Here is a 22500-nt window from a genome sequence, read left to right as displayed (position 1 = left end):
GCTCAGATAATATTTTCATAAGACGTAGACTGTCACTTAAACTGAAGCGTGATCAAGTCGCATAATTGTCCAACTACGTTGGAGTGTGATATTGAAACCCTTTTGCTTCTCACATGGATGTCTCCAAATCGGCCAAATTCCAAGTGGTTCACAATTGAGAATATTACAATCTTCTGCCTTTCCGTTTTCCCACTTACGTACCAGTGAAGGTGAACTTTCCAGCTTCTATCAGGTAACGTACAATTCGGGAATTTTTGAAATAATTGACGGCTGCAATCTCAAATGTCAGATAAATTTTAAGTTTAAAGCAGATTTTCAGGAAATAATATCCATTCCGGTTAACGTTAGTCTGAATTTTTTTCAGGCTATTAATTAAAACTAACGCACGTTCAGCTAACAAATATTTTGGCCCTTTCTCAACTTTCTATTATCATTAAATTGTAATTTTAGTCCACACGTTCCGTTTCTGAACGTACTGAATCGATTTTGATGACCTTCCCTACGAAAAATTTTTTATAACCTGTCGAATTTATGGAGGAAGTATTCTGGATCGACATCTACATAATAAGTTTTCAAAATCCTATAAGGACATTTAGCATTCCAGTGCAAAGTGCAAAGCTAAAATGAGTAAATTAATTGTGCTACTAAGGTAATAAATAATTGTGGAATATTAATGATGAAATAAATAATATCAAGTGAAGCTATGATCTTCGCAGTTATGAGAGCAATTTTTGCAATTGCGTAGAGAAGCCTGAAAAATTCAGGACTTCAACGGGGTTTGAACCCGTGACCTCGCGATTCCGGTGCGACGCTCCAACCAGCTGAGCTATGAAGGCACTGACGTTGGGAGTTGGTCATTTGTGGGTTCTGAATTGTCCCGTGAGGAATGAATCAATGATGAAATGGTATATGAAATGAATGATATATGAACTACGGATATGAAATCAAGTGAAGCTATGATCTTCGCAGTTATGAGAGCAATTGCTCTCACAACTGCGAAGATCATAGCTTCACTTGATTTCATATCCGCAGTTCATATATGATTCATTTCATATACCATTTCATCATCAAATAAATAATAATTGATAGTACTAAAACTTGAGCAGAGATATAAAAATTTCATGATATTTGGCGGTAAAGCACAATGAAATTAGCTCCCTCTTCTCAGTTACTTAAATTTGGAAAAATTAATTTCAGCCTCACGGCAAACAGCAGGCTTCTTCTGGTCATAAGACCATGAAAATCAGTTCTCTTCTTTAATCTTCCTTCTTTCGTTTCGAATCTTGCTCGAAACATGATCAATCAAAAAATAATTGTAAATCAAACGAGTTTCCTACGATTGTAGATTATTTTGGCAAAACAAAAACTTAATTTCAGGCTTGTGCTTGCCGTTCATGGTCCGTAACGTTGTAACATTTTCCTGTCTGAAACTGCTGTTCACAAAGCTATAAAGAAAGCACTTTGAAAAATTGGATGGACCATGTCAATTGCAACCTGGCGTATTTCATTACACGCGTACTAGATGTAACTTGGGCGGACATTCCTAGTGTAACAAATATTCCCATTATTTTTGTCATGTTTGTCATAATTTCCCGTTCTCAGAGCTCTCAAGTCTCACGCATTGAGCGATTCGAGACAGAGGGGGTTGCTGAGTAATCGGTGACCATGTTGTTTGCAAAAACACTACTTGGGAATAGCAAGTTAAATGACCTTTCTTTGCAGGGAATACCTATCTACGGGAAAACATGGCATCAGCTAATGGAGAGGACACTGAAAGGTCGTTACTCCTTTCAAACAAAAGCGCCACTCAGAACCGATCAGTTGCAATCTCGTGCAGCATTTATTCATCTACAAGGAATGATCATCACTTTACGAAGCGTGGCCAGAAGATACTTGCTACCTTATTAATTCTTGTCACAGAGTTGTGTGAGCGACTGGGATTCTATGGAATATTAGCCAATTTAGTCCTTTTTTGCAAGGACCAGTTAGATCTACCCCCGCCGTGGCCCTCAACAATAAGCCTGGTATTCAGTGGTTAGTATTTACTGCTATTCTTCGTTATTTTAAACCTAATGAATTATATTCTCACTTTGATAATGATGACGATGGTGATTATGAAGGTGAGTAATGATTATTAGTGTTGTTATTATCATTATTATCGTCATAGTTTAGGCTATTCATTCTAAATAAGAAATGACCTGAAAATAGACTCAATTGAAAACTTGTGGATAGAAACTAATGACATGATTGTGGGTGTCATTTATAAGCCCCCAAATTTTTCAAACCCAGAATTTCTAGACAAACTCGAAAGAACGCTACATAATGTTTTTCTCTCTAAGAAAAAATGTATTTAATGGGTGATATTAATATAAACACTCTTACAAAAACGAGTATCTCCAGGGAATATCTTAATTTAATACAATCAGAAGGATTTTCTCAGCTGATTTTTGAAGCAACTCGTATTACTGAAAATTCAAAGCTGGAACCAATAACTCTACATTACTTATCCTTACACCTTTTGAAATTTCATGATATTGTTAAACTGAATACATGTATGCTCTTTTATGATTATTTTCACCATGAAAAGTTTCCTAATATATCTGTTTCATTGGTATCTGGGCTACATAATTACAATACCCGCAGTGCATCATCCAATCAAATCTTCATACCTTCATTTCGAACTAACCTTAGGAGATTTTGCCCCAGCATTATTGGATGTTTCTTTTGGATTAATATCCCGGATTTCATTAGGGACAAACCATCTAAAAAATTATTTAGAAAAGTACTTTTGTGCTGGTACCTTGCTCAATACTAATGAAACTTTACTTTTTTTCTTTTCGTTTTAATAAAAATCTCAAGTCCTTTTGTAACTTAAAGGGGTACAACATTAGTTTATCTAGATGTGCCCCTCTCCTCTCCTTCCAATATACCATGTCAAATAATTGAAGTTGTTCTTATTTGTCTTGTCTTGTTTGTTTATTTATTTATTTATTCATTTTTATTCATTTATTTTACTTTTTTAAAACCTATCTCCACTTAATTATGTATCATTTAGGGATTGGAGGCACAAATAAAATAAAATAAAATAAAATAATCATATAAAAGAGTAGGTTATGTGTCTTATATGTATGTGCCCGTCGGGACTTTACCATAGATCACGCCAACTGAGATCTGTCACAAAACAGGCGCGACTGCGCCAGGCAACGAGAAACGTTCACAGTGAAAGAAGACATTCCAAAGTCCCGAACGGGACAAGAACGGGACCCGAACCTATGACAAATGATTGACTTTAATAAATTGTCTATCATGTAAAATATATCTTGCTCTGCCCTCTTCGTGTACTTCAAGGAATGTAAAGATGTGGAGTAATCCCTGTACGACCTGGTCAAATCATAATTTGAAGTCAGTTTTGTTGACTACATTGGGAGTTATGATCATGTGATCATGCATTCTTAAGTGTAAGTTGCGGTGGGAAAATTAATCTACAAAGGATATGTACAGTCGGTTTCAATGCGGAAGCGAGGAACGTTCATAGTTCAAATTAAAGAGACTCGAAATCGAAGAAAATATTTAAAAAGTCTTGCTTCTCTTTAATTATTAACTCTAAGATTTTTGTGTAATCCCTAGTTCTTTTTTTTAGGAACTTGTTACCTGACTCCCTTGGTAGGAGGATGGCTTGCTGATACGTACACTGGAAGATACAATACAATATTTGGCAGTTCATTATTATACATTATTGGGGCCTTATTGATGTTACCTGTGTCGAAGCACGATATCCCCTTTAACAACACAGCAAGACTACTTTTCTTTGCAGTAGCTCTTACACTGATTGCATTGGGAACTGGAGGAATCAAAGCCAATGTCTCTCCCTTTGGAGCTGACCAGGTCCAACGAGACGGGCCAAGAACCGTCCAGAGATTTTTCAACTGGTTTTATTTTTTCATAAATCTTGGATCATTGTTGGCTTTTACAGTACTTGTATGGGTACAGGAACGTTATAGTCTATTTTATGGTTACGTTATCACTGCTTCAGCGATTATCCTCGCTTCCGTTTTCTTTAGTGCTGGTCGTAATAAGTACTTGAACATGCCACCATGCGGTAGTCAACTTACCAAAACTGCCAAGATAATTTACGAAGCTGCCTGTATTCCCCGTAGGCAAAATATACCGACATGGTTAGATAAAGCAAAAAAAGTATTTGGAGGAACGTACTCAGAGGCTCAAGTTGAAGACGTTAGATCATTGCTCAGATTGCTTCCCGTGTTTAGTTTGTTCATTGCCTTTTGGGCCATATATTCTCAGGTACCGTATTATATCTTTATTTACCCTCAGATTAATTGTAAAGTAGCGTAGTTAGTATCTCCGACTATTTACCCACCCAACCGTGATGTACTCTGACAGAGGACGGACCACAACACTCGGAACTCCATTCTTTACTCTTTAAAAATAGTGTCAAGGGCGGATCTAGGGGGAGGGTGCGCACTTCCCCTTGTGAGAGGAACAGCAGAGCCGGGAGTGGGGATGAGGGGGGGGGGGGGGGGGGCTTTTTGAAGCAAAAAATACAAACTTAAAAATAAAAAATTTAAATAATTAAAAAAACACATAAAACATAAAAAAAGAAAACTTACAGAAGGAAGAATAAAACATTAAGCAAAGCATTAAGACAAACAGATTTAAGTCCGGAATATACGTAAGGCTGGGATATACGTATTAATTTATATATGTATCAAGTAACAAATAGGAAGCAAAGCATCCACGTATATTTTTTTGATATTTCGTCAAGAATTAATGCTGAAAATAGCATTTCCGAGCTTCAATCTTTCAAAAATTTTCTGGCGGAGAATTCCCCCAGAACCCCCTACAAGTTAGCGTCTCCGGCGCTTGCTTGTTAGCTCCCCCCCTTCCCCCCACAATACAAAATACGCTCCGCTGTCCCTGTGAGATGACCTGCGGCTTTCTAATACAACTCGTATTCTGGAAAAATGTCACCAGTGAGCTCCCCCATTCCTTAGTGGTACACCCCCTCTAAGAAGAATTCTGGATCCGCCCCTGAGTGTGCGGGTCTTTTAACGTTCAACAGAGTTACTGGAACATCCATGGATTACAAGAAGGGGCTTTCGACTTGGGTTTATCTTCTTTATGGGAGTAGACCAGAGATTCTAACGATTTGTAGTAGATGTCATTACCAAGGCAAGGTTGGAGCATCTGATTACTAAGACAATGTTGGTTCTGTTGGTAATCAGATGCTCCAACAACTGAGCAAGTAGCCAGCCATATCAGATCGGTATGGCTCTTATTAAGCAATCTCACCCTTCTAAGTACGTATAACATTCGTTTATCCATTCTTTCACATGAAATCCTTTACTTTTATCAGAGCTACAAATTCTTCTTGTTGTGTCCTCATGTTACGTTTCACATTTCTGCAGATGGAGACCACATTTTTGATTCAAGGTACCTACATGAAATTGGAAATCGGAGGCTTCAAAGTACCAGCTGCATCTCTGTCAATTTTTGACATTATCGCTGTTCTGGTGCTCATTCCTGTTATGGACCACATTGTGTATCCTCTTCTTCAACGCTGTGGTTTCAGATTTACTCCCCTACGCAGAATTGGCACGGGAATCTTGGTATGTGTGGCATCTATGGTGGTGGCTGGGTTAGTTGAAATCAAGCGCAGACGGATGTGGGAAGAGGGACATGTTTTTAACCAGGTTGTTAATAACGAAAAGCTAAGTGCTTCGGATCTGAATATCTTTTGGCAGATCCCTCAATACCTCTTAGTAGGAGCAGGCGAAGTTCTGGCCGGTGTAACAGGTAAAAATCCAACACAGTTTGCATTTATTATGAAATGAGGTACGATCGCTCGGTTGCCGAGTGTAGTCCTGAGCGGAAGTCATCTTAATCTAAAGACTCCAAGCATGACTACCGATCAGGACTACACTCAGGACTACACTACACACTTAAGACTCTGAGCATGACTTCCGCTCAGGTTTTCGAAACGTCAGTCAATTACACCCTAAATAGTCCTCTCAGGACTACTCTCACCAGTAGGCTACTCACCTGGACGAGCGTACTTCGCTAGTAATGGTAATTATGATTCCTGGATTTAAACCCTTTAAGATTTTATAGCTTGCATTTTGCGGAAAGATCCTGAATTGCACCGTTAAGAAACATCATGCAGGTATTGTGATTCATCGAAGTAACTTAAAGTGAGTGTAAATGTATAAAAATAAACGGAAACAGGCCAGCAGGTGACTTTCAAGTACCCAGGACATGCGCGGTCCCCTGGCAATGGGTGGATTTGCAATAGGACCAAGCTTCAAAACGCGGTACTCATTCAACCACTCTGGGCGCATCGGTGGCTCAGTTGGTTGAGCATCGGGTTGTCGTGCGGGAGGTTGCGGGTTCGAACCTCTTAAAATAAGTAAGTTGAAAGTGCTGCCTTTGTAATTTCATCTGCAAACGATTAGACTTTTAAGTCTTCTCGGATAAGGACTATACAAATATCCACCATGTTTATAAGTTACATCTGGGACGTTAATTAAAGCACCTACAACACACTTTTCGAGAAGAGTAGGAGATGAAGTCCTCGGTGTTATGGCTGTCCTGTTCTCTCCAGCAGACGTGGCCGGATTGGCGTGATGTGATGGCTTATAATGAATGAAGTCACCAAAGCAGAAACAGCCATAAGCCAAAAAGGGACTTTGCCGAGTGTAGGAACGTGTAAATGTAGATGTAGAACCTCTTTCCCATGGGTGAGAGGCATTTTGGCACCATCGAAAGCCGTTGGGCGTGACTAATGACGTCATTTGTCCGAAACAATCATGTTCAACTCGCCGTCGGGAAATCCCCGAGAAAAAAATCACGTTATTTTCCTAGTATCTTCCAAAATTCAAACTAACCATATTGCTGCTCGGTTTAGTAGTAATTAAAAGTTATGACCCATAATGTAGTGTGCAGGTATAGAGAATTTAACGGATAAATTACTGATTTCGCTTTGTTGTTATCTTCTTCTTTTCTCAGGACTAGAATTTTCATATTCTCAATCTCCCAAAAACATGAAAGGAGTTGTTATGGGGGTATATATGATCACAACTGCCCTGGGAAGTTACATGACAAGCCTTCTTGTTATAATTGTCAGATCAGCGAGCAACGACTTGTGGTATCCCAGCAAGGATCTCAACAAGGGAAAAATGGAATTCTTCTTTTTCTTGTTAGCTGGAATAGCGATGTTTACTTTTTTTATATTTTGCTTCGTTGCATCTCGTTATACCTACAAAACACAACCGAGAAAAACTACGGATGTTGAGGAAAATGACCTCCGGCTGGACGGTACAAAAAGTCCACAGCTAAGTGACTCTGAGGGTTGAGTGCCGGGGGGTTGCAAAAAGTAAAAGCGGCGTCTATTTTTTGCAACATAAAAATGTGTTATGTAAGGTGGTGGTAATACGCGCAGCAAACGATCTCAACTTGCAACATTGTTGCGCAACAAGTTGCACGGAAATCGTTACCCGTATTCCATTACTGGGCCGTTAAGTTACATTGAATTGGTACGAATTTGGTTTGATTTATTGCGCTGCTTGCAGTGATCGGTCGAAGTAATTACTTTGGTATTTGTTTTACGACACTCAATTGAAAACCTCTCTATTCCTACATCTGCGATTACATAATCCAGATTAAGGATTAATAAATTAAATAGCGCAACAGCAGTGATTATTCATCACTTTATTGAAGATTAAGAAACTTCATTTCTTGCAGTATGTTACATTTTCAAAAAACGGTTGCCACATTGCTGTAAAAATTGATCTTGCGCGTCCTTTAGTTTCTGCTTGGACTGGTACACCAACGTGTCCACCATAATCAAACCCTCTACTCCTTACATTTCCAATGACACCAAGCCATGCAAAGCGCTTAAATTCACGTTCAGTGCTTCAACATGAATAGACCTTTTTACCGATACGGCGGCCAGTTTGATTTATATTGTTATCATTAAAATTGGTTGCTTAGACTTACATATTGTTGAACAATGCTGTTTAGGGTTAGGGTTAGGGTAAGCACTATTTGACATGCTGCTTACACCTAGATCAACAGTACTCATTCGAAATAGTATTTTTAGGGTAGTCAATTTGGGTAGTCCATGGACTGGGGGTCAGCGAAATGTACCAACCCACTGAGAACAGAAAACAATATAATCAATTATTAAAACAAGATATTTTGCCGCATGGCAACATCGCGATTGGCTAGCAAATAATTGACATGTTCACTTTTCAGACTTTTATCGGGTATTCTAAAAAACAATTTCTTCCGACAATTTCCAGAATCCATTAGGCGAATTAGGTTTAGATAACTTAAAGAGGTCAAGACCAGCCTTAAAGGCATTGATACTTGTTGAATTTCGCACGCGTAGTGAAAGCTGGTTCCAATATTTAATAACTCTATTGCTAAAGAAGTCATGCGCAGACGGCAGGTATTTTTTGCAGGTTGCGGGTTGAAATTTACCGTGACTGTTACATGAATAGCTAACCTTAGGCCTAATTAGGCCTAAAAACGTTTCTTTAGGCCTCCTTAGGCCTAAGGTTAGCTATTCATAAAACAGTCACGGTAAATTTTAACCTGCAACCTGCAAAAAATACCTGCCGATGCGCTGATCTTAATGGATGATGAGAAGTGACATTAAGATTACGAGTTCGATAAGCTGTATTTGTCCCAAACATATTGTGACCATAGTTCACAAAACCGTTGATTATTTTGAAAGTCTCGATCAGGTCACCACACATTGGACGCATTGAACTATGACATCAATAATTTTTGATCATCGAACGTTACAGCTGCAGCAACGAACGAAAACGTAGTCACTAAAACATGGAACGACCTAAAACCACGTACAACCACCTAAAACCATCTACAACCACCTACAACCACTGAACATGGCTGCAGAGCTGTCTTGAAAAGATGATTTAAAAGGAAAGACTCTTTTCAGCCGAACGTGCTGTAGTTAAAGAAATAGTTCTTTTGAAACTATAGGAATAGGAAGTCCAAGGTATAGTAAAGTATATTAAAGACTTGCAGCCATTTGTGACTGATCATTTTCAAACACCTCTTCAGCATTTCTCAGTCACCTCAGTCCGAAGTGGAGGTGCTTCGCGGTTCGGTAAATATCCACCACTAGCCAACGACACTGAGGTAAATAGTTGTTTCAGTATATACTAAAACAGTGAGATAATATAGCACAAAAAGATGATTTTAAATCATTTATTCCTGCAAAGATTACAACATCTCGCACCGGTGGCTCAGTTGGTTGAGCACCGGACCAACACTCAGGGTCTTTAAATAACTGAGGAGAAAGTGCTGCCTTTGTAACTACATCTGCCAATGGGTAGACTTTCAAGTCTTCTCAGATAAGGACGATAAGCCGGAGGTCCCGTCTCACAACCCTTCCATGTTAATAATCCAGTGGGACGTAAAAGAACCCACACACTTGTCGCTAAGAGTAGGGCACGTAGTTCCCGGTGTTGTGGTCTGTCTTCTATTGTGTATCATGGTTGGGAGGGTAAAAAAGGGGCCACAGTAATTGGCACAAGCTGTTGTGGCGCTCTGCCAGCTTGACTGGCAAAGTTAATATTAAAAATTGCGCTCGAATTGCTTGGAGGTGAATAGCAAAGGATATCCGGAGTTTGAGTAGCCAATCAGCGCGCGCATTCAACGCTATCTCCTGTTTTAGTATATAATAATAATGTTTATTATATGACCAGCTTCGTGAGTGGGCAAGATGAACCAAATCCCGCGCTGCGATTGGCTACCCGAACGGGCAAGATGAAGCTACACTCCCCGCTCGGGATTTCTCGCTTGGTCCCGCAAGATCAAAGATGATTTTTTTGGTGTTTTATCCCATATAATAAATCCTTTATTGACCAAACTTGTTTCGGCCTCGTTCTTTTTTGCGTGTTTATGGACCTCGACGCATAAACACGCAAAAAAGGAACTTGACCAATACCCAGCCATCTTGACCGAACAAGCTTGATCAATATCCCATATATGACGTAGCGGTTCAGCGTGAGATGTGTTATCAGCTAAGTAACAAGCCGGACCATTTGCTCTTGTGGCGGGGCACTGGGAAATTCCGATCGCACGCGGGGCTTCAACGCTTTCTGTGCCGGCTACCCGGGAATGACATGGTATAGACGAGGAGGGCTGCGTTCAAGGAAAACAATGAAGCAAAAACGAAAAGCAAAAACTCGTTTACATTAGAAGTCCTAAGTCTTTTGCCTGCTTAAAGTTCTGCCGGGCGAAAGGAGAAAAAAAAAAATAACAGGTACACCGTCAGAATCATGACATGAATAAGCCAGAAATACATCGGGAAGCAGAGTGAAAAAAAAACCGTTTGGGATTAAATGAGTCAAGAACGTTGGTCGCATAATACTAGAACAGAAAAAGAGATTTAAAAAAGGCATAATTGGCCTGCAGTGGACGGATTATGTGTTTCGGGTATAAAATTAGCTGTCAAGGATTCGCAAATCGTTGCTGTTTTGCTGTAAAAAAAAAAAAAAAAAAAAAAAACTAGAATCGGTCCACTTAGCAATTCTGATCGTTGAAATGAGTATTCTCACCGCAGCTTCAAATTCACCTTTATCACTCGGCGGCCATTTTGGAGTCCTTGGGGAATAAAGGCTTTGTCTTTGCATTGTCTTTGCCCGTCCAGCCTCACATTGAATGAGAGGTTCGACGGGCAAAATCTTTTGTTTGGACATTGAGTGATATGGGTCTATAAGGGAACAAACGAACGCTTTTCGAGGGTTAGTCAGTTAAAACGTTTAAAAGGACACAACACGTGGTTTAGCATGCACGTGTACTTATAACACAAAGAATTCTCTCAGCCAAGCATCTTTGCTATGGTTACTGACAATTAGGCGCTTCCTCGTTGTGGAGTCCGTTCTTATTCGAATAAGAGCAGACCCCACATGCAAAAGCCAATTCGCTGTCACGAAGGGCTAACGCTCGAAACGTTGGCTCGTAGTCCTGTTCCGGGACTCCCTCTTACCTCGCCCTTTAAAATGGGCCTGGAACCCGGGCGGGAAAAGAGAGAGTCCCGTATTACTTGCAGGCGCATGCTCGGAATGGGCCAATCATATTGCATTAGATGCCAGGCTGGATATCTAAATAAAGGGAACCTTGAAACTTCGACAAAAAAATCGTATATGAAAATTACTGTTCGATTTGCAGTGTCAGGAAAGAGAACATCTAAATTATGCCTCGTCGTGACCAAACGAGGAGAAAAAACCCCGATCGCAGTGATGTTGGAGAATTATTACCGAATAAATGTAAGGACTGAGAGAAGATCGCAATAAATCGATGCAAAGGCTCAACTAGTAAATATAGCATAGGATTTCATATTATCTGCAGTACTTTAGCTCTAACAATGAATTTCAGAAGGAAAGTGCTTTTAAGTAGCAACAATAAAAGCAAGGTGACACACGCTTTTAAGTAGCATTTTTCATCCTTATTAATTAATATTCACGAACAAATTCGTGACAACGCCCGAATAATCGATGTTTGACTATGCATAAATATGTATAAATTTAGTAGGATCATTATTTCTTCATCATTGCGTTATCAACATAAACTGGTGTGTAAAGAAACAATTAGTCCAGGTTGTGATTTAATTTCGTTTAACTTTTTACTTAACTTTATCAGGAATAATGCTCAGTTTTTCTGTGATGCAATCGTCTTTTAGTTTTTCCGATATGAAAATCATTGCAGTCTCAACAGGCAGCTCTACATAAAACCTTAGCCATTTGGCCACGGCCACGGCTTGCAAGGAAAGAAGGATTTAATGCGACGAGTGCTTTGAAAAAATTATTCTGAGGAAAAATTAATAGTCTGAGTAAATTACTCTACTCTAATTACTCAAGAAAAAAATACTCTGTTTGTCACCGGTGTTTGTGTATTATTCCTGAAAAAACTGAGAGTATTTACAACATTTTTTACCTGACTGTTGTATATTGCGTATCCAAACAATTTGTCTCCGATTTTGAAAAAAATTGGTAGGCCTAAACTCCTGAAACAATCACAGTTTCAATAATTACTGTGCAACTCAAATATATGTTCTTTGCACTGGATCAGTGCAATTATCACATAACTAGACAGACAGACAGAAGAAATGAACAATAAACAGGAGTTCCAGCAGGAGATTTATTAGTCTTCGTCGAGCGATTCACATCCACGACCTACAGTATATTTGTAAGTTTCAAGGAGTCTCGGGAGAGCAATTAAATCTAAATTTGATATTTTTCTGCGCCAACATCATGCAGCTGTTCAGTTGGGTTTCAGGCACGAAATTCCATACTTTCGTATGTCATCCATGTGATCTTCCACGATAGGGACTCACGATAAGAAGGACTGATTTACAATTAACATCGGACTCGGATGGAAGAAAATCGCAAACCTATTAAAGGAACAACCATGTAGCAAACAGACTTGCCAAATCCTGTTGCAGGTTTAACAAAACCATCATTACCGGTAACGACTGCATGAATAGCTTGCAGTTGTTCCGCCTTAAGCTCAAAGGTAAAGTGGCATTTCTTAAACGCGAAATCAATTGCCTCCAGAAACTTGGCGTTATAATTTCCTTTCACATTATCCCCATAAATCCAGTGTAAAAGCACTCGGAATAAACTATTCCCAAATAAGGAATCTTTTTCCAAATATGGTTTTTCCCCCAGTTTTGGGGGAAAAAATGGCGTCATTCCGAGCATGCGCCTGCAAGTAATACAGGACTCTCTCTTTTCCCGCCTGGGTTCCAGCTCCATTTTCAGGGCGGGGTAAGAGGGAGTCCCGGAACAGGACTAGTTGGCTCCTAGACCACTTTTATAAATGGCAACACAGAACCTCACGCTTAAAAAGAGTTTAATGCAAGGGTCAAATGTCGTCACGTGCTTCTCCGTTCTGATTGGTTACAGCTGCCTAATTAAAGCAGAGGCAGTGTGGCCCAGTGGTTAAGGCGCTTGCCTTGAGATCCGGAGATCCCGGGTTCAAGACACGCTCTGACCACTCGCTGAATTTGTTCCTGGTAGTCCCTGGTGCAACTTCCCAGCTGTTCTTGTAAATAGCCAACTGGTTTGCCTCCGGCCAGTTGGGATTCTTAAGAGTTGTTGTTGTTGTTGTGTTCTGTTGTTTCGTTGATTGTGTTTCATTGGCCCTGAAAAGCCCCAATGGGGAGCGGTCAATTATTGTAATGTAAAGCCAATATGTCCCTCGCCAAGGATACTAACTGAAAATGGCGCCAACCCAAGTAAAAGAAATCTAATCAATAAGATCCACGGGCTTTATCTCCTGGAAAAAGTATATTTAGAAACCGTTTTCTTTCAAGTGATTTTACTTATTGAGAGACTGGGAAGGCCAGACGGCATATTTTTCCGGCCCGAGGCAGTGCGCAATGACCGTGGGCCAAATATTTTCCCGTACCACCGACGTACCATTCAGTTTTCTACCGTGGTTACGGCCTTAGCCTCGCGCGGGTTTTTCGGCTCACCCTCATACCGGGGGTTTTCTCATTAGTTTTACAATGAAAGCCCGCGCGGGACCGTACGGGTCATATGATAAATCGGCTCACATGGTTCGACGACAACCCTTGATTTGTTTTGGCCTTTCAATCCAAACGCACTCTCGTACTTTAAAATTAACAAATTAAAAAAAAATAGATACGAAGTTACATTTAAATCAATCAAAAATGTAGTCTGTTCACTCTTACTAGAAAGTAATCAATTAGACCGAGATTAGTGTTGTTAGACCGAAAAAGTTTGTAATATCCACGTCCTTTCTGGTGCTACGCCGTGCAAGAACTGATTAGTTTGAGTAAATACCAAACGTACGCAAGGGAACTTTGCTAAATGCGCACTCATCTCATTTTAAAAAACAAGAGACATGTAGCAATCCCCGCAAATTTAATACAGATTTCCTCAGTTTCCCGGTGCTGCAATCCCTCAACTAGATAAAGAAATCATCCGATTATTCCTCTCCTCAATGCTCAAGATCTGTCATTTTGGACAATGCTACCTGTGATGTTGTGAACTATAGTGAACCCTGATTTAATGCGACCGATAAAAGTCACTAAGTGTCCTCTCAACGAAAGACACCTTGGGTTGTTAACTTGAAGACAAAAGAAAGTGATCGAACAGATCTTGCGAAACAAAAGGCTTTGTCCACATTGATGAAGAGAATATGAATCTTAGCTCTTTATTTACAAAGACTGCTCAATAAGAGACATCATTCAATTGGTATTGACGGTCGTGTTATTGTGCTAATTTAACTGACATCTTTTACTTTTGTCAGAACAAGCGATATAGAAATAAGAATATGACAAGGCCGATGGTAGTAATTAACAAATGACAGAGATCAACTCGAGAGAATCATGCAGGCTCCAGTTGTTCAAAAAGTGGAGAACGCTACCCACCAGGCCCAGGTTGCTCGAAGCATGGTGTACGCTAACCAGCGTTAAATCCCATGGAAACCTATTGGTTTTGATACCTCTTACCCAACGGCTAGCGCAAACCAAACTTCGAGCAACCGGCTCCAGATCAGATATATCACTATCCACTGGATAGCGCAAATGATTAGTTTCGCTATGTCTTATCTACTGCAGAGTTACTTATCCGGTGGATAGCCCTATCGATCGTTTGAAAAACTGACCCCAGATCTACAAAGAGCACGAAAAAGGTTACTATGGTAAAATCAATACCTTCACGCGTAACAGTAATATAACTCAGTGATACCTCCAGTAATTACATTTTAAAAACAACGAAACTGCTGATTTTTCATCTGCATATATACAATTAGCTTTTTCTCGAGGGAAACAACGTGCGTTGATAATTCGACAATTCTTGCGTCTGGCACCCAATAGAACAGAACAGAGTTATCACGTAATCAGCCATGAGGCCGAACGCGCGGACGAGAAGCGCTTCACGTCACGCGCGCAACAGCACATGCCAGTGTAAGAGGCTCGCCTCGATTTCGTTTTTCGTTGAAACAGGAAGTCACGAAGCCCGGGTGAAAGACTGTGTTTTATCTGCACAATTCAATTTCAACAACTTTATTCCTGGCATCCTTTTAAATCCTCTATGTGAAAGAGTTTGTCGGTGTGATGACCACCAACAACAACAATAATCGACAAATGATTTCTTTTAGCATAGCTGCGATAAAAGAAAAAGTCTTCACACCATATACAGACAGGCTCAGTAAAAACGGAAGAAAAACGAGACAAACTATTGTACTACAATTTGGTAAATGAAATTCTTCCGTTCCGTTCTGCCAGTAGTTTGAGGACCTAGTTGAATGAAAATTGTCCCTAAACATATAAGATGTGCCGATCTTAATCAAAGGCCCCAACATTTTGCGGTGTTCAGTATCAGACCAGCTGAAAAATCCTCTTATTTCTCGTCCGTAAAAGAGGCTGTGTCGCAATTAGACTTCCGAAAAAAGAGAATATCGTTTTAAGTGTCTACTTGCAATGTTAAATTTGAATAACTAAGAGGAGAGTCTCGAGTAAAATTATGAAAATAACTGAGCAAACGAAATAGTAGTTTATTCGCTTTGGTCTTTTACCGAATCGGAAATAATATCTTTTTCGGGAGTTAAGCTGGTTCGCAATTTATAGAAGTTCCTAGGAAAACAATTCAATGAACCATTAGGCGGAACTTTGAAGAAATTGAAATACATCATTATTTGACAGCAACTCCATTTTCAACTGCTGTAAAACCTGCTCGAAGAAAACTGCCACAAGAAACTGAAGAAAGCTCACGGTAGCGAATTCATGAAAGAAAATTTTCCTCCAGAATTACCTCAGCCGCTTTAAAGTTGACGAAAACAGTTTTTGGAGAAAACGTACCCACTGTTCACAAAAAAAGCAGCAGATCCCCCGTGTTACTTATAAGAGGATACTCGCATATGTAATCAAAGCAAGAAGCTCAACTAACAGATCACGCCGGGCGAATTGCGTGTTCAGTGTGAAGAAAAGAAAATTGGCAACATTTAAGCCAGAGCTCTCGACAATCGAAAGCAGGGATTAAGAAAAAAGAGAAATGTAATTAAGACCCTCCCATGTCTTAAGGACGCTTTTCTTCAAATGTTAAGTGTTTTCTATCTCAATCATCAAATAAAATCATCATTATAATTTTATTTCGGCAAAAAAGGCAAACTGTAGCATTGCGGGCGCTTTACAAGAAAATCATTAAATTAAATCTCAAGGTAAAAAAAGGAAAATGAATCTTTGACAAAAATAGCCTTCACAAATTAGCCATAAACATTGTTATTGCCATACTTGAGGCAATGAGGAAACCCTTGATTTATTTTTTTCCCGAAAAGAAAAAATGTCGTGCGACATAACTGGACGAACAAGATGTTTTTCATCAATTGTTTAGTCGGCCACCAGAAAAAAGCGAGATCGAGCGTCTTTCTTTCTTGTTGCTACCTGAGCTAGCATTTAACCTCTGCAGCTGTATACAAAACACGTGTTTATCTCTCAAAAACAAAAGGAAAATGTAGCAACAAAAATGCTATCTAGCTACACAAAACGCGAAAGTTTCACAGGGAAGAGAACAAAGTTGGCATATGGCAAGAAATTTAAACTCGACCAGTTTTCTTGGGTCAAAATCTTCACCAAGAAGTAAGCGATTCAAAAAAGCAAAAGACAGCTGTGCTGACATATATCAGTAGATCCACTAGCAATTCGACCACGGAGTGAAAGGAGAGCTTATGAAAGTTTAATTTTAGCAAGCAATTTTCTTGGCTATTCCTATGGTAATACTCTTTTTTCTTTGGACATAAAAGCGAAAATAAGCTATGGAAACGACAGTGCTCTCTTGTCAATGCGCTGAATATAATGTGAAAAAAATTCTTAGTGGCTTTTTGGTTCTAGGTAACGCTCTAGGGCTGACTGGAATTCCAGCTAAACCACCACATTTCACTTTCAGTGTCGCTTCAACGATCTTATCTCTACACAAGCTCACACAAACAGCTTTTTCCTCTAACGTCACGCACAATTTTTTTCGTTGAGATGGGATTTCCAAAGCTGCTACGGTTTAACAGGGTTAATTTTACTCCTCGAAACAAGAAAGAAAAGCGAAGAAAAATGAGAAAAATACACTAAACTTCATTAACTACCGTACCCGTTGCGCCGTAGTCAGTCGTCATCGACGGTGATTGGTCAACACAAAGCGATATTTAATTGTTAACCGGGCAAGCTCGCTTGGTGATTGGTTAAAACTAGTTGTGTTTATAGTCCATTGTCTTGTCGGCCGTTACAGGTGAATTGTGCTATTGTAATTTCGGTAATTTATAGTTAGCGCCAGAAGAGAGGGCCTTTCAGTCATTCGCTTGCAAGCCTGAGAAGAGACAAGACAAGAACGCTTACTGCTCTCACAAGACAACCTTTCGGTAAAAAACTCCTTGATTTGTAATATCTTATCACTCGTTTGTTCCAAAGCACTTTTTTAGAGGCGTGCTCGTGGAATCTTGCCTTGCCGGTAAAGCATATTCCCATCTCTTACTCATCACTTTCCAGGCTCAAAAGCAATAACCCCGCAGTTTGGTAAAAAATGTTTAGCAACGAGAACAACAGTGAGAAAGAGCACCAAGACTTAAGAAGTCGGGAAATTAGAAAATGTATCCGGAACTACAAGAAACAGATGAAATCGCTGGAGTATTCTCGGCTACGATCCCTGGTTCCATCGACGGCATCAAGGCCGCGTGTTTCGAAGGTAAGGAATCGCTATAAAACATGCTCCGGAGTTTCCGAGACATTCCAAGATATGAAACCTGTTTTTTCTCGTGCGTTTCAGATCGAAGTCATCGAAGAAGCGATCAAATACATCGCCTACCTTCAAGACACCCTGAACGCGCGTTTCGAAGAAAGTAGGTGCAGATGAAATGTTCTGGAACTTGACTGGACAAATTTGAGCGCAAAATTTAAACTTCGGTAATTTTTTTCACGCAGACAACAGCCACGAGGAAGCTCCCCTGCGCACAGAGAACGAAACAAGGCCCAGAATCGTCAAGCAAAAAAGACAACGTTTCGCTTCATATATGATTAAAACCCAAAGACACACTCTTCCAGCGCGGCGAAAATTTTCAAGTAAGTTTGCAGAAATCTGTGTATTTCTTTTTGCTGTCCGAAAATTTGAAGAGTAGTGAGAGGCACTCATATCGGGCTCCTCTGTGACTTGGCTTCCAGCGCAAAAGAAATGAAATTTCGTGAAGAAAAATTGGTCGAATCAATTTTTTTCATCCGGTAGTTTGGTTGGAAAATGCAGCTGCACCTTTAAAAAACAACATATGTCCCTTTGAGGCGAGCTGCACCTGGCATTTGGTTCAAAATAAAGTTCCCTCGCATTTAACATAAATCTCTCCTTAAACCCTCCAGAACAGGTTAAAGCTTACAACAAGCTTAGTAATTCCACTTTGTAGTTTTAAAGAATTTTTTTTGACCAAATAAGTAACTTTTACTCGCCACTTTCTCGGTCACCAAGTAACCACTTTGGCCGAGGATGTATTTTGACCCTATACATGGAAATAAATATTCCAATATTATATTAAAACCTTTCAGCTTATTAAAATAAAATCGGCAATTTACATATCTCTTTTCTGGGAGAACCAAGAGCTGTTTTATGTCTATTGCTACATCGTTAAAATGTATATCTTTTTTTTCTTCTTCCATTGCACGTGAGTAGATCCCGAGCATAATCTATAGTTTGCCAATGAAAATAGTAGTATGATAATAGAATTACTCTTTCATGTGGGGCGCTGAAAAAGTTTAGAAAGTACAAAATATTAATGCGTTCATTTATTGCACATTATGTCGTACGAAGAGTAAACAATTTCGCGCTATTAAAAGCGAACATGAGAAAGATTCTTATCCGCTCTCTTCTAAATGTTTCTTATTTTGCAGAACAAACCAACACAGAAAGTGAAAGTCAAAGATAGAACAGTGCAGAGGGCCGAATACCGAACAATATACGACGCACAAACTGGAAAATCCAGACGTCACAACTGCATGACAGAGCTCCATTAAAAGAAAAATAGCGATGTTCAGCAGCAACTGGGGGAAGCCTCCACATTTCTGTAGTCCAATATCAAAGTTTAGGTTGGCAAATGAAAGAAAAAAGCTAAAGCCAAATTTATATGGCGAATTCGGTAGACTTGGCTGCAATTGTAGGTAAATCGATTTATGTTCGCTCAAGCCAAGAAGAGTTGTTCAACATACAGATCACAAATGAATTTCAGAATGTTCCGATCGGATCTATGAAATTTAAACTTTTCTCACAGCAGCGTGCAGCAGAAAATACCAGTTTCTACGCAATTAGTTTTGACAATTACTGGAGTAAATCTTGACAATTTATTTAATACACAGAACTGACTTTGATTAAGAATTGAAAAGTGGAGGCTTTTCCCTTCTAAAGGGTGCGAATGATGAAGGCGGGCCGCTGGAATTTTGTTCCGGGTTTTCACCCCGTTCATAAAAATAAACGGGTTTCGCAACCGGAAGCAGCTTATCCTCCCTTTCTCTTTCCAAAGAGAAAACGGTTTTCATTCTCTAGTTTCAAATCATAAATAGCCAGGAAGTTTCGATGTAAGAATCATTCGAAAGAGAAATAACAGGAAATAGAAAAATCTCATGCTACGTTAAGCTTGACCATAAATGACTGACACGTTGGAAGCGGGAAATTTAACCACTGAAGCGTAGGTTTTAGTTGATAAAAAAAGACGAAAGCGGAACACGTTATATATCTGCTGCTGCGAAACAATTGTATTGGGATGAAATACAAAAGAAAAATAAATTCACTAAATGCTGAAATCTAACCATTTCAAGAGTGGTTAATTGTCAAATCACAGCATAGAAAGCGAAACTCCGGAACTCGTTCTTTAGTCCTTCGCCATTTTCTCTTTTCTGTATTTTCGTTCTTCTCGGCAATTTACCAGTTGACATGTTTCTCCCTCAATATAATATCGCATTTCGAGGAAAATAAAGCAAATTTATTTGAAAGATAGGTGAACACTCTACATTAATAAAGATGTCGCTGAGCACCTAGCTCCAATTTTTTCGCACTTTACACGATTTAAAAAAGACTTCTTTCCGATATGCACTGACGACGTTTTTCCTCCCTTCTTTCCATTTACTGTCCTGACTATAAGAGAGGGATCCCATACAATTCGCGCAGAAGCAAGCAAACAAGCCTGTGGCGAGAAGCACGCGCTTAGTTGGATGGACAAGTACGGGAGGCCCGCGCAGGGAGAACGCGTTTTGAACGCAGAAGACCGAGGTCTGCACGAACTGCTGAGTGCCCCCGTGCTCTCAATCAAGGGCGGATCCGGGAAGGGGGGGGGGGGGGGGGAGGGTGAATAGGGTGGCTAGCCACCCTCCATTTTGGCTCCTTTGCTTTGAAGTCAATTGAATTTTTTTGGTTGATAAATAAATTAAATTACAAATTTTTACAACCTTAGAATATGAAGTTTTATGATTTCAAATCTGGACGGCCTCTCTCTTCGCATAGGGTCACAGGATGTATTGAGGTACCACCGAAGTATTTGATTCTTTCGGAATTACGAGGGAAATGGGTGAAGTAAAATGTCCATCTCTGAAATTTTGAGTTTTGTTATCTCACATTAACTTTTTTCAGCGCATGGATGTGATGAAGCTTTCAAAAAACCGTAGAAACAGCTACATCCAGCAATGAAGTTGTCCCTCTGCCGGCTTTGTAATACCAAGGCCGAAAATAGTAGGGAGCTTAAGCGCGCGTGTTTTTGAGACGCGGACGGCAACCGGAAGAGAACATTTCGCGAGCCAGGGCAGTGGTGTCTCCCAGATTTTTATACTCATCATCTCTAATGGAGAAAAGAAACATGGCAATGAAATGTGTTTGTGTGAAGACAAGTTAAAAGGGAAAACAACTCACTTCCGGTTGCCGTCCGCGTCTCAAACACATGCGTGCTTAAGTTCCCTAGAGACCATATTCCACGTGGTAGTAGGACCGGAAGTCCACGATTTGCTGAAATCATCACGGTTAGTTTTTCTTACTTGCATTACAATGTAATCTAACGTGGGTGAGAGGCAATTTCGGGTTAAAACTACAAAATAGCACGAAATTGCCTCACATACATGCTAGATTATATTGCAATGCACACGACAAAAACTAGCCGTGAAAAGGGCTATTCATGAAACCAGGCAGGTCTTTATTTACAGTACTGACTGAAAGTTCGCTTGTTCCGTTTCTCTCACCACCCATGCAGGCTTGTGAAGAAATCTAATCGTCGCTTATTTGCGCGCAAGCTCGTGTTCCAGACCAAAAAACCGAAGGGAAGGGCCAAGAAGTAACACACCTCGTTCACTCCTCATGGATAAAGGGGTTTTGTTTCTAAACAAACGCGCACGAATTAAACGGTCATTGTTTTATCGTTCGCACTGAAGTTTCTCATGTTTTGGAAAAACGTACTTCTGCGGACTTGTGCACACATTGAGTATTAGATATAGAACTGAGGAAACAAGAGTTTCACCAAGTTCACCATGAAACGTACAAGAAGCCGCACTAAAACAAGCCGAAAACGCTTGAAAGCAGCTTCAATCTTTAAGCATTGCAATATTTCGTGTGACAAGTCGTCCACCAGAACAAATCTCTATACGGCAATCTTTTGATTTGAAGCATAAATGCTGGTGCGTGAAACTTTTTCGGTTACACGAGGAAATAAAAATTGCTGAACAAGACATTCGCCTGTGTGGACGCGGCATTTGTCACGAATTACCATATTGATTGCACTGAACGATCCGGGCGGGAGAGGCTTTCGTTTTAAGAGTCTGGATTAGCAGTTTTTTTTTGTCAAGGACGCCAAACTCATTATATTGTCGGGCGATAGCGATCACGTCCAACCAAAAACTCCACCCAATAATTAGACAAAAAAACTCCTAGTTTTTCAGCTGAAGAGAAATTTAAAGACAAATTTGAAAAAAAAAACCAATAACTTAGGCCTAATCAAAAGAAATTAAACATGTTGTTCAGACATCGTTTTATTTCACGGGAGAAATACTTAAAAGAAGAATTTCGCGTTAAAATAACTTATTGGCTTCAACTACGATAAAAGTTCAGTCAAATTCACTCTAGTTCACGTCATTATTTCCGTCAGCTGGGCTGGCCAATAGGAAAGCTGACCAGTTTAAGCACGTGACACCAGACACGCGCCGATCTCGTGCTCCTGGGTTTCCCCAGGTTCCCGCTGCCACTCTTTCCAGCTAGTCCCAGGTCTCCCTTACTTGAAACGTTGGACAATAACTGCATTCAAGAGGTTTGCTTGCGCCAGAGTTTGTCCTTCATCGGTTAATTCCTTATTTGGGAAAGTCAGCAAGAGAACAAAGTTCCGTGTCGCCATCTGTGGTCTTGAGCTTTGCGTGAAACGGCGTCAGTAAAGGAAAATTCGTAAAGCGTATAACGGCGGTAAAAGTAATCGTGTCCGTAACTAGCG

The 22500-nt window shown here is 39.9% G+C and overlaps 3 protein-coding genes across 3 annotated transcripts in view; 2 read left to right on the top strand and 1 right to left on the bottom strand.

Moving 5' to 3' along the window:
* Positions 1-92: 92 nt before the first annotated feature.
* Positions 93-8007, top strand: LOC138006404 (solute carrier family 15 member 4-like). Its single transcript, XM_068852706.1, has 5 exons — positions 93-232; positions 1723-2034; positions 3641-4302; positions 5427-5814; positions 7024-8007. The coding sequence occupies exons 2-5, from the start codon at positions 1746-1748 to the stop codon at positions 7368-7370; spliced, it is 1686 nt and encodes a 561-aa protein (XP_068708807.1). The 5' UTR covers positions 93-232; positions 1723-1745; the 3' UTR covers positions 7371-8007.
* Positions 8008-17289: 9282 nt separating this feature from the next.
* Positions 17290-19848, top strand: LOC138006396 (uncharacterized). The gene is made up of 5 exons (XM_068852695.1): positions 17290-17427; positions 17555-17750; positions 17832-17904; positions 17987-18124; positions 18938-19848. The coding sequence occupies exons 2-5, from the start codon at positions 17589-17591 to the stop codon at positions 18970-18972; spliced, it is 408 nt and encodes a 135-aa protein (XP_068708796.1). The 5' UTR covers positions 17290-17427; positions 17555-17588; the 3' UTR covers positions 18973-19848.
* Positions 19849-22030: 2182 nt separating this feature from the next.
* LOC138006379 (NSFL1 cofactor p47-like) overlaps positions 22031-22500 on the bottom strand; it is an 18615-nt gene continuing 18145 nt past the window's right edge. The window contains exon 11 of the mRNA XM_068852673.1: positions 22031-22420. Coding sequence (XP_068708774.1) covers positions 22288-22420 — 133 coding nt within the window. The 3' untranslated portion in view covers positions 22031-22287. The remainder of the gene's footprint in view (positions 22421-22500) is intronic.

This window comes from Montipora foliosa, chromosome 1, assembly GCF_036669935.1.
Source record: "Montipora foliosa isolate CH-2021 chromosome 1, ASM3666993v2, whole genome shotgun sequence".
NCBI lineage: Eukaryota > Metazoa > Cnidaria > Anthozoa > Scleractinia > Acroporidae > Montipora > Montipora foliosa.
This window is presented reverse-complemented; position numbering and strand designations above follow the sequence as displayed.